Source organism: Oncorhynchus mykiss, chromosome 20 (genome assembly GCF_057628025.1).
Source record: "Oncorhynchus mykiss isolate SJ-2025 chromosome 20, ASM5762802v1, whole genome shotgun sequence".
Taxonomy (NCBI): Eukaryota; Metazoa; Chordata; class Actinopteri; order Salmoniformes; family Salmonidae; genus Oncorhynchus; species Oncorhynchus mykiss.
Window position 1 is genome coordinate 34,505,215 of NC_143041.1, and position 19,319 is coordinate 34,524,533.

Consider the following 19,319-nt stretch of genomic DNA (forward strand, 5'->3'; position numbering starts at 1 on the left):
TGACATGCTGATGAAGCCTGCCTTCTGTTGCCGTTTGAGATGCTGCAGTAGCAGCTCTCGCACTGTGACAGATTCTCTGCTCTGTATCTATCTGTATGCTATACGGATAAGAGACAATATTTTAATTATGTACGCACGCGCCAATTTAATTCCACTAAGTTAACCAATAAGCATGTATTTCCATCAATTAATACGCTAAAAAGCATTATTTCACAATATAATTTCTCTCTTCTCCTTGACAATTGGCCGGGCTCAATTTTATTCATTGGCTTAACCATTATTTTTTTTTTAAATAGTCCTAAAACCAGTTATTACCGCGTAACCAAAACCTGGTTAGAGAGAGAATAAATACAAGGATATTGGCCAGCGAAGCTAGCTGCTGGATGAGAACTCCTCCTGACAGAAAGGAAATGAGTAGTGAATTAAGTAACCCCACAACAGCTTGCTCACATCTGGGCACAGCCCTTTTGCCCACAAGGAGGAGGCTTAAACACATTTAGATGGGTTACAAAGATCTCCCTAGAGTGTAGCAACAACAACAGAGCCAGCCTCGATCCTATCATGTCTCTGTGCCAGCAGCAGCTTTATGACTATTTAACTCTCCTGATGAGAGGTCAGATTCTAGGCCTCGATCAGGAGCAACAAAAATTAAGAGCCGTTTGGGAAAGTAGGTTATTGTAACACAAACAATAAAGAACATCGATCCCAGACCAGTCCTCCCACTACTAAACTTGTAATTTGTGACCTCCACTAGGTCTGAAAGACCATAAAAAGAAAAACACATCGTAGGTTCAGAAGCAGCAGGTCAGAACGTACCCCTGGAAAAGCCAAAAGGGTTATGCCTGGAAGACATAGGACAAATTATTTACATCAACATGACATTTATAGGAGCCTAAACGTCCTGTTGTACAAACAAGATATGTCAAATCAACTGGCTTGGTGAACTAGGCTACCTCTCAGGTCATCAGGGTCAGAAGAACTTCCATGTGTGTGTACATTGTGTAATTGTGTCACACAGAGACCCCCTAAAACCTTCCCTGTCAGATTGTATCAAGCCTAACCATAGGCACAAAAAATAGCTACATCATATGATAGGCCAATAATCAGCCATACATACATGTGGCTCTGGGCAAATATATATATATTTTACACAAAGAACAAAAATATAAACGCAACATGCAACAATTTCAAAGATTTTACTGAGTTACAGTTCATATAAAGAAAGTCTGTCAATTTAAATCAATTCATTAGGCCCTAATCTACAGATTTCACAGGGGCATAGGCCCAGGGGGCCAAGGCCCACCCACTGGGGAGCCAGGCCCAGCCAATCAGAATGGGCTTTTCCCCATAAAACGGCTTTAGTACAGACAGAAATACTCCTCAGTTTCATCAGCTGTCTGGGTGGCTTGTCTCAGATGATCCCGCAGGTGAAGAATGTCCATTGCTTGTGTTTCTTGCCCAAGCAAGTCTCTTCTCATTATCAGTGTCCTTTAGTTTTATTTTTTATTTTTTTATTTTACCTTTATTTAACCAGGCAAGTCAGTTAAGAACAAATTCTTATTTTCAATGACGGCCTGGGAACAGTGGGTTAACTGCCTGTTCAGGGGCAGAACGACAGATTTGTACCTTGTCAGCTCGGGGGTTTGAACTCGCAACCTTCCGGTTACTAGTCCGACGCTCTAACCACTAGGCTACGCTGCCGCCCCAGTAGTGGTTCATTTGCAGCAATTTGACCATGAAGGCCTGATTCACAGTCATCTCCTCTGAACAGTTAATGTTGAGATGTGTCTGTTACTTGAACTCTGTGAAGCATTTATTTGGGCTGCAATTTCTGAGGCTGGTAACTAATGAACTTATCCTCGACAGCAGAGGTAACTCTGGGTCTTACTTTCCTGTGGAAGTCCTCATGAAAGCCAGTTTCTTTATAGCACTTGATAATTTTTGCGACTGCACTTGAAGAAACTTTCAAAGTTATTGAAATGTTCCAGATTGACTGACCTTCATGTCTTAAAGTAATGATGGACTGTTGTTTCTCTTTGCTCATTTGATCTGTTGTCATAATATGGACTTTGTCTTATACAGAAGATGGCACTGTTTGGTAAACCACTGCTACCTTGTCACAACACCACTGATTGGTTCAAACGTATTAAGGAAAGAAATTCCACAAATTAACAAGGCACACCTGTTAATTGAAATGCATTTCAGGTGACTACCTCCTCATGAAGCTGGTTGAGAGAATGCCAAGAGTGTGCAAAGCTGTCATCAATGCCAAGGGTGGCTAGTTTGAAGAATCTGAAATATATTTTTGATTTGTGTAACACTTTTTTGGTTACTACATGATTCCATATGTGTTATTTCATAATTTTTATGTTTTCACTATTATTCCACAATGTAGAAAATAGTAAAAATAAACAAAAACCCTGGAATGAGAAGGTGTGTCCAAACGTTTGACTGGTACCATATATAGAATTGAGACAGTCTGCTGTTCCCTGAGGAGGGAATGAATCCTAACATTTGGGAGGGCTGCAACAGATGAAAAAAGTTCAGTCCCTTGTAGAAATGTTGCAGCCTTCTGGCAATTTTGCACAGAGCCTTCTAACAAGTCAGAGTATGATATTTTCATTGGCTAAAACTTTCAAGCAGCTGTGTGGTGCTACTGAGCTTTCTCTCTGATTAGATTGTGTCACATGTAAAGCGCAATGCAGTCCATTGGGAGAACCATTCAAACTACATAGTAGGCCTATACATGAAACACAGAATAAAATGAATGTCCCATAAAAAAGCTGACAGACCATATATTACAAATTGTGAAGATCAATTTCTGAAACGTATCGACCACTGTCTGCACAATCTAATGGGTTTGTTTATGACAAAAGACTGTTAAACTTTGACCATATGTGTAGACACTCTTTACATCTCCTGCAATGACTGCAGACCGTTTACCTTCACCAGGTGAATAACAAAAGGTCCATTCAGCCTGGAGGATCCATAACATATGAATCCATAGGCTAACTGTTGCCAATCAAAACCACCCAAGCTGGGAGCTCCTAGCTCCAGCAAACTGTCTGTTGCTCTGGTAGCAAGGCTGCTCTCCCAGGCTACTAGTCCAGTAACCACTACAAACACTGTCTCTGCTTAGCTCACTACAACATCATCTCTAGTCTTCTACAACAAGTGCATCCCAAACACAAGTGGCACTAAAGCAACTAACTCATTAGGCCTAAAAGCCATACATACAGTCTATTCAAAACACAGTACACAGAAAAGCCAACCGATTCCCTGCTGTTGACAAACAACCATTACAAAGGACATAGTGTGTCGCATTGCACTCCACTTTTGTTATAGCACAAAAAATGCATCCTTGCTGGGAAAAAAACAAGACCAGAGTTCGGATCATGGGGATGATGGGGAGGAGACAGTAAAAACCTCATCAGGAAGAAGCAGGGTTCACTTAATCAATACAGTCTAACGAAAGAGTATAGCTGCATTGTTCCTGTGCCCCACTAGTTAGTAATCAAACTGATCAATGGATATGGGCAGTAGGGCCAGGACAATACCAGTATTGTAATATTTTTTCCATGGCAAAAATGAAGACGTGAAGCACACTAAACTCTTCGGTCCTTTAAAAACCTGCTGTATGTAAAATAGTGTGCTATAGCTTGGAAAATAAATACATGTGACTTTAGATGACAACATAATGATGTTTTTTTCCAACATTAAGTCCGCTTCTTGTTTCGTTTCCTTGCCGAGTATCACGATACTGGTATCATCCCGACCCTGTTTTAAAGACTTTGCCAAATTCTGATAAATAACATTTCAGGTTTTTAGGGTACAAAAACAAAGGCGGCTCTAATTTAATAGGATACCATGGATTGGGAACAGTTTAAGAGGTGGCAGCATGACCAAAAACAAAACAGTGTTCCTCTCTTTCAGGCTGATGAAGAATGCAAATGTCTATATGTAGGCAGCAGTGACAGCATCAAACACTCTTATTGCACTTCATAGCTGTGTTTCCCTAAGGCTGCTTTTAGACAGGCAGACTAATTGTTTTTTTTCTTCACTCATTGTTCAAAAGACCAATCAGATCAGCTCTGAAAAGATCTGATGCGATTGGTCAAAATAACAATTAGCAGGAAAAAATATAATAATTGGCTGCCTGTCTAAACACCCTAAATACTTCATTAGGAAAATACACATTAGTACAGAGTGCCCTCTTTTCTAACAATTGGAGGTAGTTGTATTAAAAAAGGATGTGGTAGTACCTCTCTGCTTGGTCATGCTGTCTGTCACATGATGAGTACCCCATAACTTATACCCAATTTATTTTAGATGTCATTTTGACCAATCAGATCAGCGCCTTTGCCAATAATTGGGCAACGCAGCCAATATAGCCTAGCTAGCTAACATTACATGTACCTCTTCACTTCGGAGGCCTCAAACCATCATGTGAACAGCTGCCTTGACTATTTTGAAGCCTCCTCAACCACCGTGACTTGTATGGCTTATCCTATTACTGATCATACTTACACGTTAATGTTCACAAAAACGTAGCTGGCAAATTGACTCAAATCTAATTAGACCAAGAAAAATGAGAATCGTCTAGCTAACGTTCGCACCAAAATAGAGGAGTATGTTAGCACTCAAAGCTCTGACGGTCGGTCCCAAGTGAATTTCCCCTGCTTTTGTGAATTAGCTCGCTTTGTCTAACCATCAGCTGTCAACGTACCAGTAACTAGACGACTGCTGTCATCGGAGATCGTCGCACATAGAACCTAAACGTTGTTTACATTTGAAAGGTTAGCTTTCGTAAGAGTGCCTGGTTACCCCATTGTGTGCCTCGGTACAACGCCGGTGGGTGTCCTCAAAAATGGATACTAATCCTAACACAACCAGGCCTTGGTTAAGGTGTTGAGACGCCACACAGACCAATGTGTTAGTTACTTTAGATGCGTCAAGCGAATTTAGCACGCTACTAACGTTAGCTGTCTACGCCAACGAGAGTAGCTAGCCTTAGCCACAGCTAAAACGTGATTTATTCATCTAGTTATTTTCTCTACAATTTGTGACCAGCAACAGTAGCTAGCTGCATTGGCTAGATGGTTAATGTTAGCTAGCTAACCAGCCAACAAATCACAACTCTAGAGAACGCAACATTGGTTAAACTAGTAACGGGGAATACGTAATGACATAACTAAAATTGTCCTCTACATAATGTGCAAATAACAATTAAGTAATGTTCACTTCGACAATTTCCTAATTGTTATTTAAACAAAGGCGTAGCTACTAGCTAGTTGGCTAGCTAGCCGTCTACCAATAACGTCCGTCATGTGTTGCCAATTTGCTCGTTACGTTAACGTACTACTAGTTCACTTAGCTGGCTAACTTTATACCCGTAAAAACTAACGTTAGCGAGACTAGAAATACTAAGACATCTACAAGAGACTGACTAACCATTATTTACAATGTGTTTGAGTATTATCTTCTACGATCTGTAGCTAGTCAAGATCAGCAAGGACTAGTTTAGGTCTAGGAACAAACCAAACAAAGCGCGGCCTTAAGGATTGCGGACAGAGCAAGATGCCTCGATGTTTCCTACCGTCTCAACCAAAAGGGAAATGTTTTCAACCCTAATTTTGAAAATCAACCTGACAACACGCAATCGTTCAACTTGAGTCACGTAATTAACGTGTCTGTAAAGGTTTGAAATGGGCCCAATTAGCTTAGCGACTACATTAAATGCATTACCTCTTTCCTGGTTGTTCCTTTCCGGCTGTACCGGGCGCGGCCTCGACACTCGCCTGGGTCTTCTGCTGGTTGCTCTGACGGAGTTCATTTGGGGTATTTAGAATTTAAAAGAAAAACCGAACCCTTCGCTGCAGTTGGAACGACGTCTAAGCACGCAATCTAAAATGTTTTTTTCTTAAACATTGCTCAATAAGTCACCCCTTTCCTGCGGCTTGAGAAAAAAATGTATATATTTGCGTTGCCCCTGCAACCCTTGCTCAGCTGCGTTTTGCTATTGCAGGAGGAGCCATTAGCGCAGAGACCGTCCGACAACAAGAAAATTGAACATCAATCACATGGGAAGAACTTCCACCAATAGCACATCGTAGTTCGACGTTTTTTCTTGCAACTGCAAACATGAATGTGTGTCTGAAAATGGCTGAGAATGAAACAAAGTATATTATGGGCTCACGTTACCTTTAAACTATTATTAGCCTACTGTAGCCTAATCATCACTATTATGTGTGATAGTTCTAGGCTGGAACCAAACCCGACACACCCTGTGAGTCTCCTGTTCAGAACAGCCTTTCGAGATATATAGACATTATTCAGTACAGGGTAGGTAGTAACCCACAATAGGGATTGAAGAACATATGGCTAAAGAAGCCCACTCCATTTCAAAGTATTATTTGCCAATTCATCTATCGGAAAATAGAATTGGTCAATGTGGGTTCCTTGTGTTGTCTGAAGTAGAAGCCAGTATAGGTTTATTATTACAGTCCTGACATATCTGGCACAATGCCTTGCATAACGATATCTAAACAAGCACCTGATTGACTCCTGTAGGATAGACTGGATTACCCTTTTCTTTCCCCCCTGACAACACAGGATTGTGCACAGGGTTTGGATAACAGGTGTGCTAGAGGGGTCATCAAATCAGGGCCCCTCAGAAGAATTTTAATACCAATATGCCCCCCCCCCCCCCCACAATTTTCAAAGATATCAATGTGTGGCACCCATAAGACACCTCGTCGTGCACCCCAAGAGTCAATGTGTAATTCAAACCCTGAGTTTGTGTGCCACTGCCAGTGATTGACTCAGTGCTTAGAAGGAACTAATAAGCCTACAGACAGACATCACTACTCCTGTACATGGTCTTTCTCACAGCTCAGCTGTCTATGTAAATCACTGTAATAAAAACATACTTTATCAATCACCAGTGTTGAACTTCACCTCACAGCTGAGGTCTTCTCCTTTGTGGTCAGCTGTCATTAATTTGAGTTCCTGACTGACAGCTGTATAGACCACATGTTGTGTGGTTGGTGGCTGGCTGATTGTGACCCAAATGGCACTCTATTCCCTATTTAGTGCACTACTTTTGAACAGGGCCCAGAGGTCATTTGGGATGCAAATGCCCATGGCAAATACTGTCTGTTAAGTAATTGCCATCAATGAACTACAACAAGCGGTGGCCACATTTTATGCATAGGGATGATGGGTCTCTCTGACTGAGCATATCCAGTAGTAGGCCGTCCTGCTACTAATTCTGAGCTCTAGTGTTAATTATTGAGAGAATGCTCAGGTCTCATTGAATGCTCTTTGTACTTGTGTATTTGTCATAGTGTGGTAAACATTCTGAGAGTTAGATATTGAGTTTCAATGCCTTTATTCAATGGGCAGTTTATTTGTGAAATTTCTGAACAAAGCTCATTCATGATTAAATATTTCAGTGAAATAGTGATCATTCAAGTGTTAATGTGTGGGACCTTGAATGCAGTGTTTCTCCTATATTCATTTAGCAGTGGCGGGCCGCCGCAAAATCTTTAGAATTGCAGGAAATTATGAGCTTTGAAACTGCATTTAAAAAAAAAATATCAGCCCCGTGGCAAAACGTGTAGGAATGCAGGAAACAAGCAACATTTTGTCTCTGAGACCAAGAGGTGAGCCTCTAAAATCTTTGGTCGGAAGCCACGCAATTGGCCATGCCCGCCCTGCGCTAACTTTGCCACCGCTGCTGAAAAAAGTCCTAGAGGAAACACTGGAATGGCATCATGAATAATATACATTTGACTGAGAGGAGGTAGCCTATCTATTCATGTACTCTAGTCTAGTGAATGTTCACTCACAGATGGAGCCATATTGAGGCATCATGCTCTGATTTCCTCATTGCGAAGGGTTAGTAATGTCACGTAGGAAAGAACGCCATCTGTTGGGAGGTAATGATGATGCCACGTAAACCTCAAACCTAGGACTGCCCCCTGTGGTGTATTCATTAGTCAGACAATGTTGCTAACAGTTTCAAACTTTTGCAATGGAAGCTGTTTACTCCAAACCAAAAGATCAGGGGTGTATTCATTATGGAAACCGTATACCATTTAAGAAGCAAACGATACGGGGAGGAACCTACCTGAATTTGTTCAATAAAAACTCTTGTTTACATTTTCTGTTGAAAAACTTTTTGCAACAATCTGTGTAATGATTACACCCCAGATGTCATATAATGAAAAGAGGTACATATCACAGATGGATGCAAATCTTCTACTGATTTGATTTTTCTAATTGTTCAATCCTTTATGGGCTGTGGGAAGAGACTACTAATTGTTCCAGTCTCAGTCAGCTCCCTCTTTGACAACAGCAATATCAACAGCACCATCAACAAACTACAGCAGCAGTGAGATACCCACTCTGCTCAAAGGCCCGGTGCAGTCAAAACCTTGATTACCTGGGTTTTATATTTCCATACTATGATCACACATCACACTACTGCTCCCGGGTGGCACAGCGGTCTAAGGTCCTGCATCTCAGTGTTAGAGCTGTCACTACAGACCGTGGTTCAGCAGTCTAAGGCACTGCATCTCAATGTTAGAGGTGTCACTACAGACCCTGGTTCAGCGGTCTAAGGCACTGCATCTCAGTGTTAGAGGTGTCACTACAGACCCTGGTTCAGCGGTCTAAGGCCCTGCATCTCAGTGTTAGAGGTGTCACTACAGACCCTGGTTCAGCGGTCTAAGGCACTGCATCTCAGTGTTAGAGGTGTCACTACAGACCCTGGTTCAGCGGTCTAAGGCCCTGCATCTCAGTGTTAGAGCTGTCACTACAGACCCTGGTTCAGCGGTCTAAGGCCCTGCATCTCAGTGTTAGAGGTGTCACTACAGACCCTGGTTCAGCGGGCTAAGGCACTGCATCTCAGTGTTAGAGGTGTCACTACAGACCCTGGTTCAGCGGTCTAAGGCCCTGCATCTCAGTGTTAGAGCTGTCACTACAGACCCTGGTTCAACGGTCTAAGGCACTGCATCTCAGTGTTAGAGGTGTCACTACAGACCCTGGTTCAGCGGTCTAAGGCCCTGCATCTCAGTGTTAGAGCTGTTACTACAGACCCTGGTTCAGCGGTCTAAGGCCCTGCATCTCAGTGTTAGAGCTGTCACTACAGACCCTGGTTCAGCGGTCTAAGGCCCTGCATCTCAGTGTTAGAGGTGTCACTACAGACCCTGGTTCAGTGGTCTAAGGCACTGCATCTCAGTGTTAGAGGTGTCACTACAGACCCTGGTTCAGCGGTCTAAGGCACTGCATCTCAGTGTTAGAGGTGTCACTAGAGACCCTGGTACAGCGGTCTAAGGCACTGCATCTCAGTGTTAGAGGTGCCACTACAGACCCTGGTTCAGCGGTCTAAGGCACTGCATCTCAGTGTTAGAGGTGTCACTACAGACCCTGGTTCAGCGGTCTGAGGCACTGCATCTCAGTGCTTGAGGCGTCACTACAAACACCCTGGTTTGATTCCTGGCTGTATCACAACCAGCTGTGAATGGGAGTCCCATAGGGGGGTGCACAATTGGCACGGGTTTGGCCGGTGTAGGCCATCATTGTAAATAACAATTTGTTCTTTAACTGCCTTGCCTAGTTAAATAAAGGTTCAATAAAAAATTGCTGTGTATTTCTTACATAATCTTATCTCTTTGCTGTAGTGTATAGCCATGAAATAATATTTTGTAAGAGAGGGCATTCCTTCATTCTGGACATGATAACTTAAAACCCACTAGAGTCGATGTCCGCACCCCCACTGAAATGTAATTAGCATAATAACAAAATCCCCATTAAAATATGTCAGTTTAAGCTAGAGATAAGCTAGAGAAGCCAGCAGAACATCCCACCTCAGATCCTGACCATAGCCTCGACATCACAGCAGGACAGATAAATGAAGAACCCCAAGCCCAGGGGACCCCACGCCCTCCTAGCACCCCCACCCCTCCCCCGTCAAACAAGCCACAGATCATCAAACAAGAAATATATACAAGAAAATACACTTTTTCCCAAACACACAGTGTCTAAACTCTAGTGTCCAAACACCCAGCGTGCCCTAGACCTTCTGTATGAGGACCAATTAGGGTCACCCAGCCAAATAATGATAAACACAGGCACAGCACTCAAGGGAGTGATTGAAAAGGCTTCTTCTACATTCCTCCACGCACAAGTGGTTATCTCCACCCTGCTACCACAAAAAGACTTCTACCCTGCTACCATGCAGCGGGTAAACGCAAGTATTTCCCGTGACTGTGCCTCAAAATCTAATGTTTACCTGGCTCACCACTTCACCCTAGACTTGAACAGCCTTTACGACCAGGTCCACCAATACAAGGCAGCAGTGCCCACCTTCACCAGGACCCTAAAGGACATCGCCCTCAACCGCAGCCCTAATAACTCACACAGGAGCAACAGTTCAACGGACACCCCGCCCAGACCAGCGAGACACTCTCCCAGACCTGCGGGACCCCCCAGGACCTACACCTAGAGGATCAATGCTGAGAGGACCTACATCCAGACCACAGCACCACCAGCCACATCCACACCCCCACCCTGACCAATCAATACTCCCCCAAACCAACCATGCCCACACCCCATGCCCACACCTCTCCTCAGGCCCACTCAGATCAGACCTATGCCCCTCCTGCCCCCCAACTCTGCAAAGAGGGCCTCAACATGAAAATCACACATACGCCCAGGCCGTGAGCAGGCAAACAGAAGCAACCCCACTCTTACACTAGCCCAAGCCATTGGCATGTATCAGATGCTCAGCAGGCTCTGCTCATACTTACTGGTCTGAGGCCAAACCACAGGACTAACAACATTGGATACTTTATGGAACACAAACCTTCACTATCTCATCCTGGAATATCCAAGGCCTAAAGAGCAGGAACCTGGAATTCACCAAAAAAATTTAAATACAGACATTGTCATCCTACAAGAAACATGGTATAGAGGAGACGGACCCACTGGTTGCCCTCTAGGTTACAGAGAGTTGGTAGTTCCATCTACCAAACTACCAGGTGCGAAACAGGGAAGGTACTCAGGGGGGTATGCTAATCTGGTATAGAAAAGACCTAACTCATCTATTATTTATTTATTTATTTATTTTCACCTTCATTTAACCAGGTAGGCCAGTTGAGAACAAGTTCTCATTTAAAACTGTGACCTGGCCAAGATAAAGCAAAGCAGTGCGACAAAAATAACTACACAGAGTTACACATAAACAAACGTACAGTCAATAACACAAAATGACATTTAAAAAAGAACAATTATTACATGAACTATTACATTAATCAAAACAGAAACATTTGGCTTGAAATTCAAAAGGGCATTTCATTTTTTTAACTAGGAAAGTCAGTTAACAACTAATTCTTATTTACAATGACGGCCTACCCCGGCCAAGCCCAGATGACACTGGGCCAATTGTGCACCACCTTATGGGACTCCCAATCACGGCCAGATGTGATGCAGCCTGGATTCGAACCAGGGACTGCAGGCCAGCAGGCCAGCCTCCTGTGATGCCTCTTGCACTGAGATGCACTGCCTTAGACTGCTACGCTACTCGGGAGCCCAATGATCTCAACAGAGAAAAATGTCCTCCTGTGTGCTACCTATAGTCCCCCCACTAGAATCCCCATACCTTAATGAAGGCAGCTTCTCCATCCTAGACGAGGACATCAATCCTTTCCAGGGACATCTACTAGTATGTGGTGACCTAAATGCCAGAACTGGACAAAAACCTGACACCCTTAACACACAGGGGGACAAACGCATACCTGAAGGTGACAGCATTCCCTCCCACATATGCCCCTCCCCCCTTAGACACAACTACGACAACATAACCAGCAAAAACAGGTCACAACTCTTGCAGCTTTGTTGCACGCTGGGTAAGTGCATAGTCAACGGTAGGCTTCGAGGGGACTCCTACGGTAGGTACACCTATAGCTCATCTCTTGGCAGTAGTATTGTAGACTACGTTATCACCGACCTCAACCCAGAGTCTCTCAGAGCGTTTACAGTCAGCCCACTGACACTCTGATCAGATCACAGCAAAATCACAATCTACTTGAACGGAGTAAGAATCAAGCATGAGGCATCAAAGCCGAACAAACTACATACTATTAAGAAATTGTATAGATGGAAGGAGGGTAGTGTATTAACCTATCAACAAACAATTGGCCAACAACATAACTTAGAAGTAGAAAGCCTGAACAATATATTTGCCCTTCAGCTGACATATCAAACGTAAGTTCTGGCAGAAAACCTAAGACAACTAACAATGAGAAATGGTTTGATGAAAAATGTAAAAACCCAAGAAAGAAATTGATTAAACCTATCCAACCAAAAACACAGAGAACCAGAAAACCTTCACTATGGTGGAACACAAAAACAATACGGAAATACACAAAGAAAAAAGAAGGAACAGAATGACAGAAAACAGCTCATTGTGATTGAGGAATCCATAGAAACAAATCACTTCCTGGAAAATTGGAACACACTAAACAAACAACACAAAAGAGCTATCTATCCAAAATGGAGATGTATGGATAAACCACTTCTCCAACCTTTTCGGCCATATAACAAAGAACCAAGGGCAAAAAACATATAGCAGTGCATTCAGAAAGTATTCAGACCCCTTGACGTTTTCCACATTTTGTTACGTTACAGCCTTATTCTAAAATGGATCAAATCAAATATATTCCTCATCAATCTATACACAACACCCCATAATGACAAAGCGAAAATAGTTTTTTTGAAATGTTTGCTAATTTATTAAATGTAAAAAACAGAAATACCTTATTTACATAAGTATTCAGATCCTTTGCTATGAGACTCGAAATTGAACTCAGGTGCAGCCTGTTTCCATTGATCATCCTTGAGATGTTCCTACAACTTGATTGGAGTTCACCTGTGGTAAATTAAATTGATTGGACATGATTTGGAAAGGCACACACCTGTCTATATAAACTCCCACAGTTGACAGTGCATGTCAGAGCAAAAACCAAGCCATGAGGTCAAGGGAATTGTCCATAGAACTCCGAGACATGATTGTGTCGAGGCACAGATCTGGGGAAGGGTACCAAAAAATGTCTGCAGCATTGAAGGTCCCCAAAACATAGTGGCCTCCATCATTCTTAAATGGAATAAGTTAGGAACCACCAAGACTCTTCCTAGAGCTAGCCGCCCGGCCAAACTGAGCAATCGAGGGAGAAGGGCCTTGGTCAGGGAGGTGACCAAGAATCCGATGGTCACTCTGACAGAGCTCCAGAGTTTCTATGTGGAGATGGGAGAACATTTCAGAAGGACAACCATCTCTGCAGCACTCCACCAATCAGGCCTTTATGGTAGAGTGGCCAGACGGAAGCCACTCCTCAGTAAAACGCACATGACAGCCCACTTGTAGTTTGCCAAAAGGCACCTAAAGACTCTCAGACCCTGATAAACAAGATTCTCTGCTCTGATGAAACCAAGATTGAACTCTTTGGCCTGAATGCCAAGCGTCACATCTGGAGGAAACCTGGCTCCATCCCTACGGTGAAGCATGGTGGCATCCTGTTGTGGGGAAGCTTTTCAGCGGCAGGGACTGGGAGATTGGTCAGGAGCAAAGAAAAGATGAACGGAGCAAAGTACTGAGAGATTCTTGATGAAAACTTGCTCCAGAGTGCTCAGGACCTCATTCTGGGGTGAAGGTTGATCATCCAATAGGACAACGACCCATAGCACACAGCCAAGACAAAGCAGGAGTGGCTTCGGGACAAGTCTCTGAATGTCCTTGAGTGGAACAGCCAGAGCCCGGACTTGAACCCAATCAAACATCTCTGGAGAGACCTGAAAATAGCTGTGCAGCGACACTCCCCATCCAACCCGACAGAGCTTGAGAGGATCTGCAGAGAAGAATGGGAGAAACTCCCCAAATACAGGTGTGCCAAGCTTGTAGCGTCATACCCAAGAAGACTTGAGGCTGGAATCGCTGTCTAAGGTGCTTCAACAAAGTACTGAGTACTGAATACTTATGTAAATGTAATATTTCAGCTTTGTATTTTTTATGAATTTCTTAACCTGTTTTTGCTTTGTCATTATGGGGTATTGTGTGTAGATTGATGAGGGGGGGAAAAAACAATTTAATCCATTTGAGAATAAGGCGTAACGTAACAAAATGTGGAAAAAGGCCAGGGGTCTGAATACTTTCCGAATGCAATATACATGATCATTTACAAAACTTAGAATCAGCTATTAAAGACTAGCAGAACCCAGTAGACTCTCCAATTACATTGGTTGAGCTACAGGATAAAATGCAAACCCTCCAACTCAAAAAGGCCTGTGGTGTTGATGGTATACTAAACAATATTCAAATGGGCAATTCTTAAACTCTTCAACATCATCCTCAGCTCTGGCATATTCTCTAATATTTAGAACCAAGGCCGGATCACCCCAATCCACAAAACTGGAGACAAATTTGACCCCAATAATTACCTTGAACTATGCGTCAGCACCAATATCAGAAACAATCCTCTGCAGTATCATCAAATCAACATTTATTTGTCACGTGTGCCGAATACAACAGGTGTAGTAGACCTTACAGTGAAATGCTTACTTACAGGCTCTAACCAATAGTGCAAAAAAGGTATTAGGTGAACAATAGGTAAGTAAAGAAATAAAAACAACAGTAAAAATGCAGTTTAAAACAGTAGCGAGGCTATATACAGACACCGGTTAGTCAGGCTGATTGGGGGAGTATGTACATGTAGATATGGTTAAAGTGACTATGCATATATGATGAACAGAGAGTAGCAGTAGCGTATAGAGGGGTTGGCGGGACACAATGCAGATAGCCCGGTTAGCCAATGTGCGGGAGCACTGGTTGGTCGGGCCAATATGTACATATGTAAATCAACAGCAGACTCCAACATTTTCTCAGTGAAAACAATGTCCTGAGCAAATGTCAAATTTGCTTCTTACCAAAATACCGCACAATAGACCACGTGTACACTCTGCATACCCTTATTAACAAACAAACAAAAGCAAAGTCTTCTCATGCTTTGTTGATTTCAAAAAAGCTTTTGGCTCAATTTGGCAAGAGGGTATGCTATACAAATTGATGGAAAGCGGTGTTGGGGGGAAAGCATATGACATTATAAAATCAATGTACACAAACAACAAGTGTGCAGTTGAAATGGGCAATAAACACACAGATGTCTTTCTTCAGGGCAGTGGGGTGAGACAGGGATGCAGCTTGAGCCCCACCCTCTTCAGCATGTATATCAATGAATTGGCGAGGCCGCTAGAACAGTCTGCAGCACCTGCCCTCACCCTACTAGAATCCGAAGTCAAATGTCTACTGTTTGCAGATGATCTGGTGCTTCTATCCCCAACCAAGGAGGGCCTACAGCAGCACCTAGATTTTCTGCCCAGATTCTGTCAGACTTGGGCCCAGACAGTGAATCTCAGTAAGACAAAAATAATTGTGTTCCAAAAAAGGTCCAGTAGCCAGGCAACATACAAATTCTATCTAGCCACTGTTGCCCTAGAGCACACACCTACCTCAGCTTATACATCAACACCGCAGGTAACTTCCACAAGGCTGTGAAAGATCTAAGAGACAAGGCAAGAAGGGCTTTCTATGCCATCAAAAAGGAACATAAAACTCAACATCCCAATTAGGATCTGGCTAAAAGTACTTCAATCAGTTATCAAACCCATTGCCTTCTATGGTGGTGAGGCCTGGGGTCCACTCACCAACCAATAATTCACAAAATGGGACAAACACCCAATTGAAAAAATATACTTAGTGTACAACGCAAAACCCCAAACAATCCATGCAGAGCATAATTAGGATTATACCCGCTAGTTATCAAAATCCAGAAAATATGTGTTAAAATCTACAACCACCTAAAAGGAAGCGATGCCCACACATTCCACAATAATGCCATCAGCTACAGAGAGTGTCCCCTCAGCCAGGTGATTCTGGGGCTCTATTCAGAAATGCAAATAGACCCCACAGCCTCAGGACAGAAACACATTTCGACCAACCAAATTTTAAGGAAGCAAAAACATAACTATTTGACACTTTGGAAAGAATCAATCAAATAACAGAGCAAATAGGAATACTATCTGACCCTGAACAGAGAGTACACAGTGACAGAATACCTGACCAATGTGACTGACCCCAAATTTATGAAAATTCTTGACTATGTACAGACTGAGTGAGCATAGCCTTGCTTTTGAGAGGCCGCCATAGGAAGAAGAAAGGCTATGTGCCCACTGCCCACAAAATGAGGTGCAAACTTAGCTGCACTTGCTAAACTCCTGCCAAATTTATGTCCACTTTAGAGATATATATTTCCCACAGACCCACAAAGAATTTCAAAACAAATCAAACATTGATAAACTCCCATATTTGTTAGGCGAAATACCGCAGTGTGCATTCACAGCTGCAAGATTTGTGGCCCATTGCCATGAGAAAAGGGCAACCATTAAAGAACTATCAACATTGTAAATACAACCTATATTTATCTGTTTATTTATTTTCCCTTCCAAACTTCAACTACATTCACATTGTTACAACACTGTACATAGCCAATAATATAACATTTAAAATGTCAATATTCTTTAAAAACTTTATTTTTTAAACTTTATTTATTTCCCTTTTGTTTACTGTCTATCCATTTGCTTTGGCAACGTAAACATATGTTTCCCATGCCAATAAAGCCTTTGAATTGAATTGAGATCTGTTTTTCTGCATTGGATGCGTCTCAATCCACTGCCTCCTCCGATGTCGCTCATCCGCACCTGCGGTGAAAGGTGACAGAGCTAGAGCAATGTTAGTCAAACCATGAGACATCCAAAAACAATGGTCCTTCTCACAATCGTCTGTAGCGTCTGAACGGTTTGTCTATAACCTATTATGAACCCTCTGGAAAGTTGAGACTCTCACGAACACCATGGTGTTGCTCAATGACCCCGACAAACATCTTTGGGACTCTAAAGTCGACACAGCCGATCTGTCGACTTCTGTCTGTAGCGTCCGAACAGTTGGGGCTACACACTAATATAATTCCTCAGTGTAAAGGTGAGACTCTCACGAACAGGGCTTAGACTGTAATGGGTTATTAACCAGGAAAATACTAATTAGAGATGAATAAAACAGGTTTATCTGTGTTACATCACCAAGTTTAGAAGTAAACTCATTGATAAAAGAACGTTTAACTACTAGAGCACATATGTCAGAGTCAAGGCCCGCGGGCCACATCCGGCCCGCAAGAAGGTTTTTTACGGCCCCTGGGATGATCTTGATTTATTATTAGAACCGGCCCGCAGCAAGCCGGCAGCCCGCAGATCTTTTACACGCACCAATACTACATTTCCCACAATGCAAAGGTGACGCACCGAGCAGTAGGCTGCTTCATTTCAATATTTATTGGCACAGCAGTCGTCAGCATCACAGTAAAATTAACTTTCAGATACCCATCAAAAATGGCAAAACGGAAGGTGGATACTGAGAACCGGGGGTTTCAAACAAGGTGGGAGTCGGAGTATATGTTCACGAAGGTAGCTGGAAAACCTGTGTGTCTTCTGTGTGGAGAAAGTGTGGCGGTACTGAAAGAGTATAATCTGAGACGACATTATGAAACGAAACACGCGGACACACACGCGGACGCAACTGTCAAGGCCAGTTTTATTTTGGCAGAAGAGATCGCTAAATCAGCCCGGCCATTTACGGAGGGGGATTTCATCAAAAACTGCATGATTAAAGTTTGTGACGAAGTTTGCCCAGAAAAAAGGCAACTCTTTTTAAATGTGAGTCTGAGCAGAAACACCATTGCCGAGAGAGTAGACCAGTTGTCCATCAATCTAAAAGAGCAGCTTGTGAAAAAGGGAAAAGATTTTATTGCATATTCCTTGGCTGTGGATGAGAGCACCGACATTTCTGACATTGCCCAGTTGTCAATTTTCATCCGCGGAGTGGACTCCAACCTAAGCGTGACAGAGGAGTTTTTGGCTTTACGTCCTATGCATGGCACAACTACGGGGCATGATTTGTATGAAGAGGTGTCAAGATGTGTAAATGAGATGGAGCTGCCTTGGGAAAAACTCGTGGGTTTGACAACCGACGGAGCACCTGCGATGTGTGGACACAGGAGCGGACTGGTGGCGAAGATACGGGAAAAGATGCAAGAGGAAAACGCGACAGGTGAGCTGACAGCTTATCATTGTATCATACACCAGGAAGCGTTGTGCGGTAAAGCCTTGAAAATGGAGCATGTAATGAGCATCATCACGCGCACAGTTAACTTTATCAGAGCCAAAGGTTTGAATCACCGCCAGTTCAAGGCATTTCTGACGGAGTTAGAAACGGAGCATGGTGATTTGCCTTATCACACAGAGGTGCGATGGCTAAGCCAGGGAAAGGTGCTTCAAAGATGTTTCGAGCTTCGTGAGGAGATTTGTCTGTTCTTGGACAGCAAAGGGAAAGACACAACACAACTCCGAGACGAAATGTTTCTGTGTGAAATGGCTTTTCTGTGTGACATTACGAGTCATCTGAATGCAATAAACTTGCAGCTGCAGGGTCGGGATCGTGTCATCTCTGATATGTACAGTACAGTGAAGGCATTTAAAACCAAACTGACTCTGTGGGAGACGCAGATGCGGAAAGAAAATTTGAGCCACTTTCCCAGCTGCCAGACCATGAAAGAGAAGCTCTCTACCAGTGCGTTCCCGAGCACACAGTTGGCTGATAAAATAGGTATGCTTGCCGCTGACTTTCGACGCCGATTTGCTGACTTTGAAGCACAAAAAAGCAGGTTGGAACTGCTCGGTAACCCATTTGCTGTTGACGTGGAAAGCTCACCACCAAACCTCCAAATGGAGTTGATTGACCTCCAATGCAATGATGCACTGAGGGCAAAATATGCGGCAGTGGGTGCTGCGGAGTTCGCCCGTTTCCTCCCCGGCACAATGCCCCAGCTGCGCATCCAGGCTGCTCAAACGTTGTCTATGTTTGGCAGCACATACCTGTGTGAACAACTGTTTTCTTTGATGAACCTGAACAAAACATCACACAGAAGTCGACTTACTGCTGAACACCTCCACTCAATTCTGAGGATTTCTTCAGCTCAGAGCCTTACCCCGAACATTGATGAACTTGTGGAAAAGATGGGACACCACCAAGTATCACCCTCAACCTCAAACAAGTGAACATTACTGTGCAATCACATATTTAGAGTTTTTACTCAGTTCAAGTTTAAAAGTTAAAATTTAATATTTGTTTTCACTGCATGTTACTTCTCCTT

At 43.1% G+C, this 19,319-nt stretch overlaps 1 protein-coding gene across 6 annotated transcripts in view; it reads right to left on the reverse strand.

Annotated features, from left to right (window-relative positions):
• Positions 1-6,321, reverse strand: part of fbxo11a (F-box protein 11a) — a 33,590-nt gene extending 27,269 nt beyond the window's left edge. For 4 of the 6 annotated variants that reach the window (XR_016489486.1, XR_005037977.2, XM_036956149.2 and 1 more), the window contains exon 1: positions 5,746-6,321. Coding sequence is in view for 2 of the 6 variants with exons in the window: in XM_036956149.2 (XP_036812044.1) it covers positions 5,746-5,833 (88 nt within the window). In the remaining 4 variants the exon portion in view is untranslated. The remainder of the gene's footprint in view (positions 1-5,745) is intronic. The other 2 variants (XM_090212958.1, XM_090212959.1) reach the window with 2 other exon arrangements.
• Between the last annotated feature and the right edge of the window lie 12,998 nt (positions 6,322-19,319).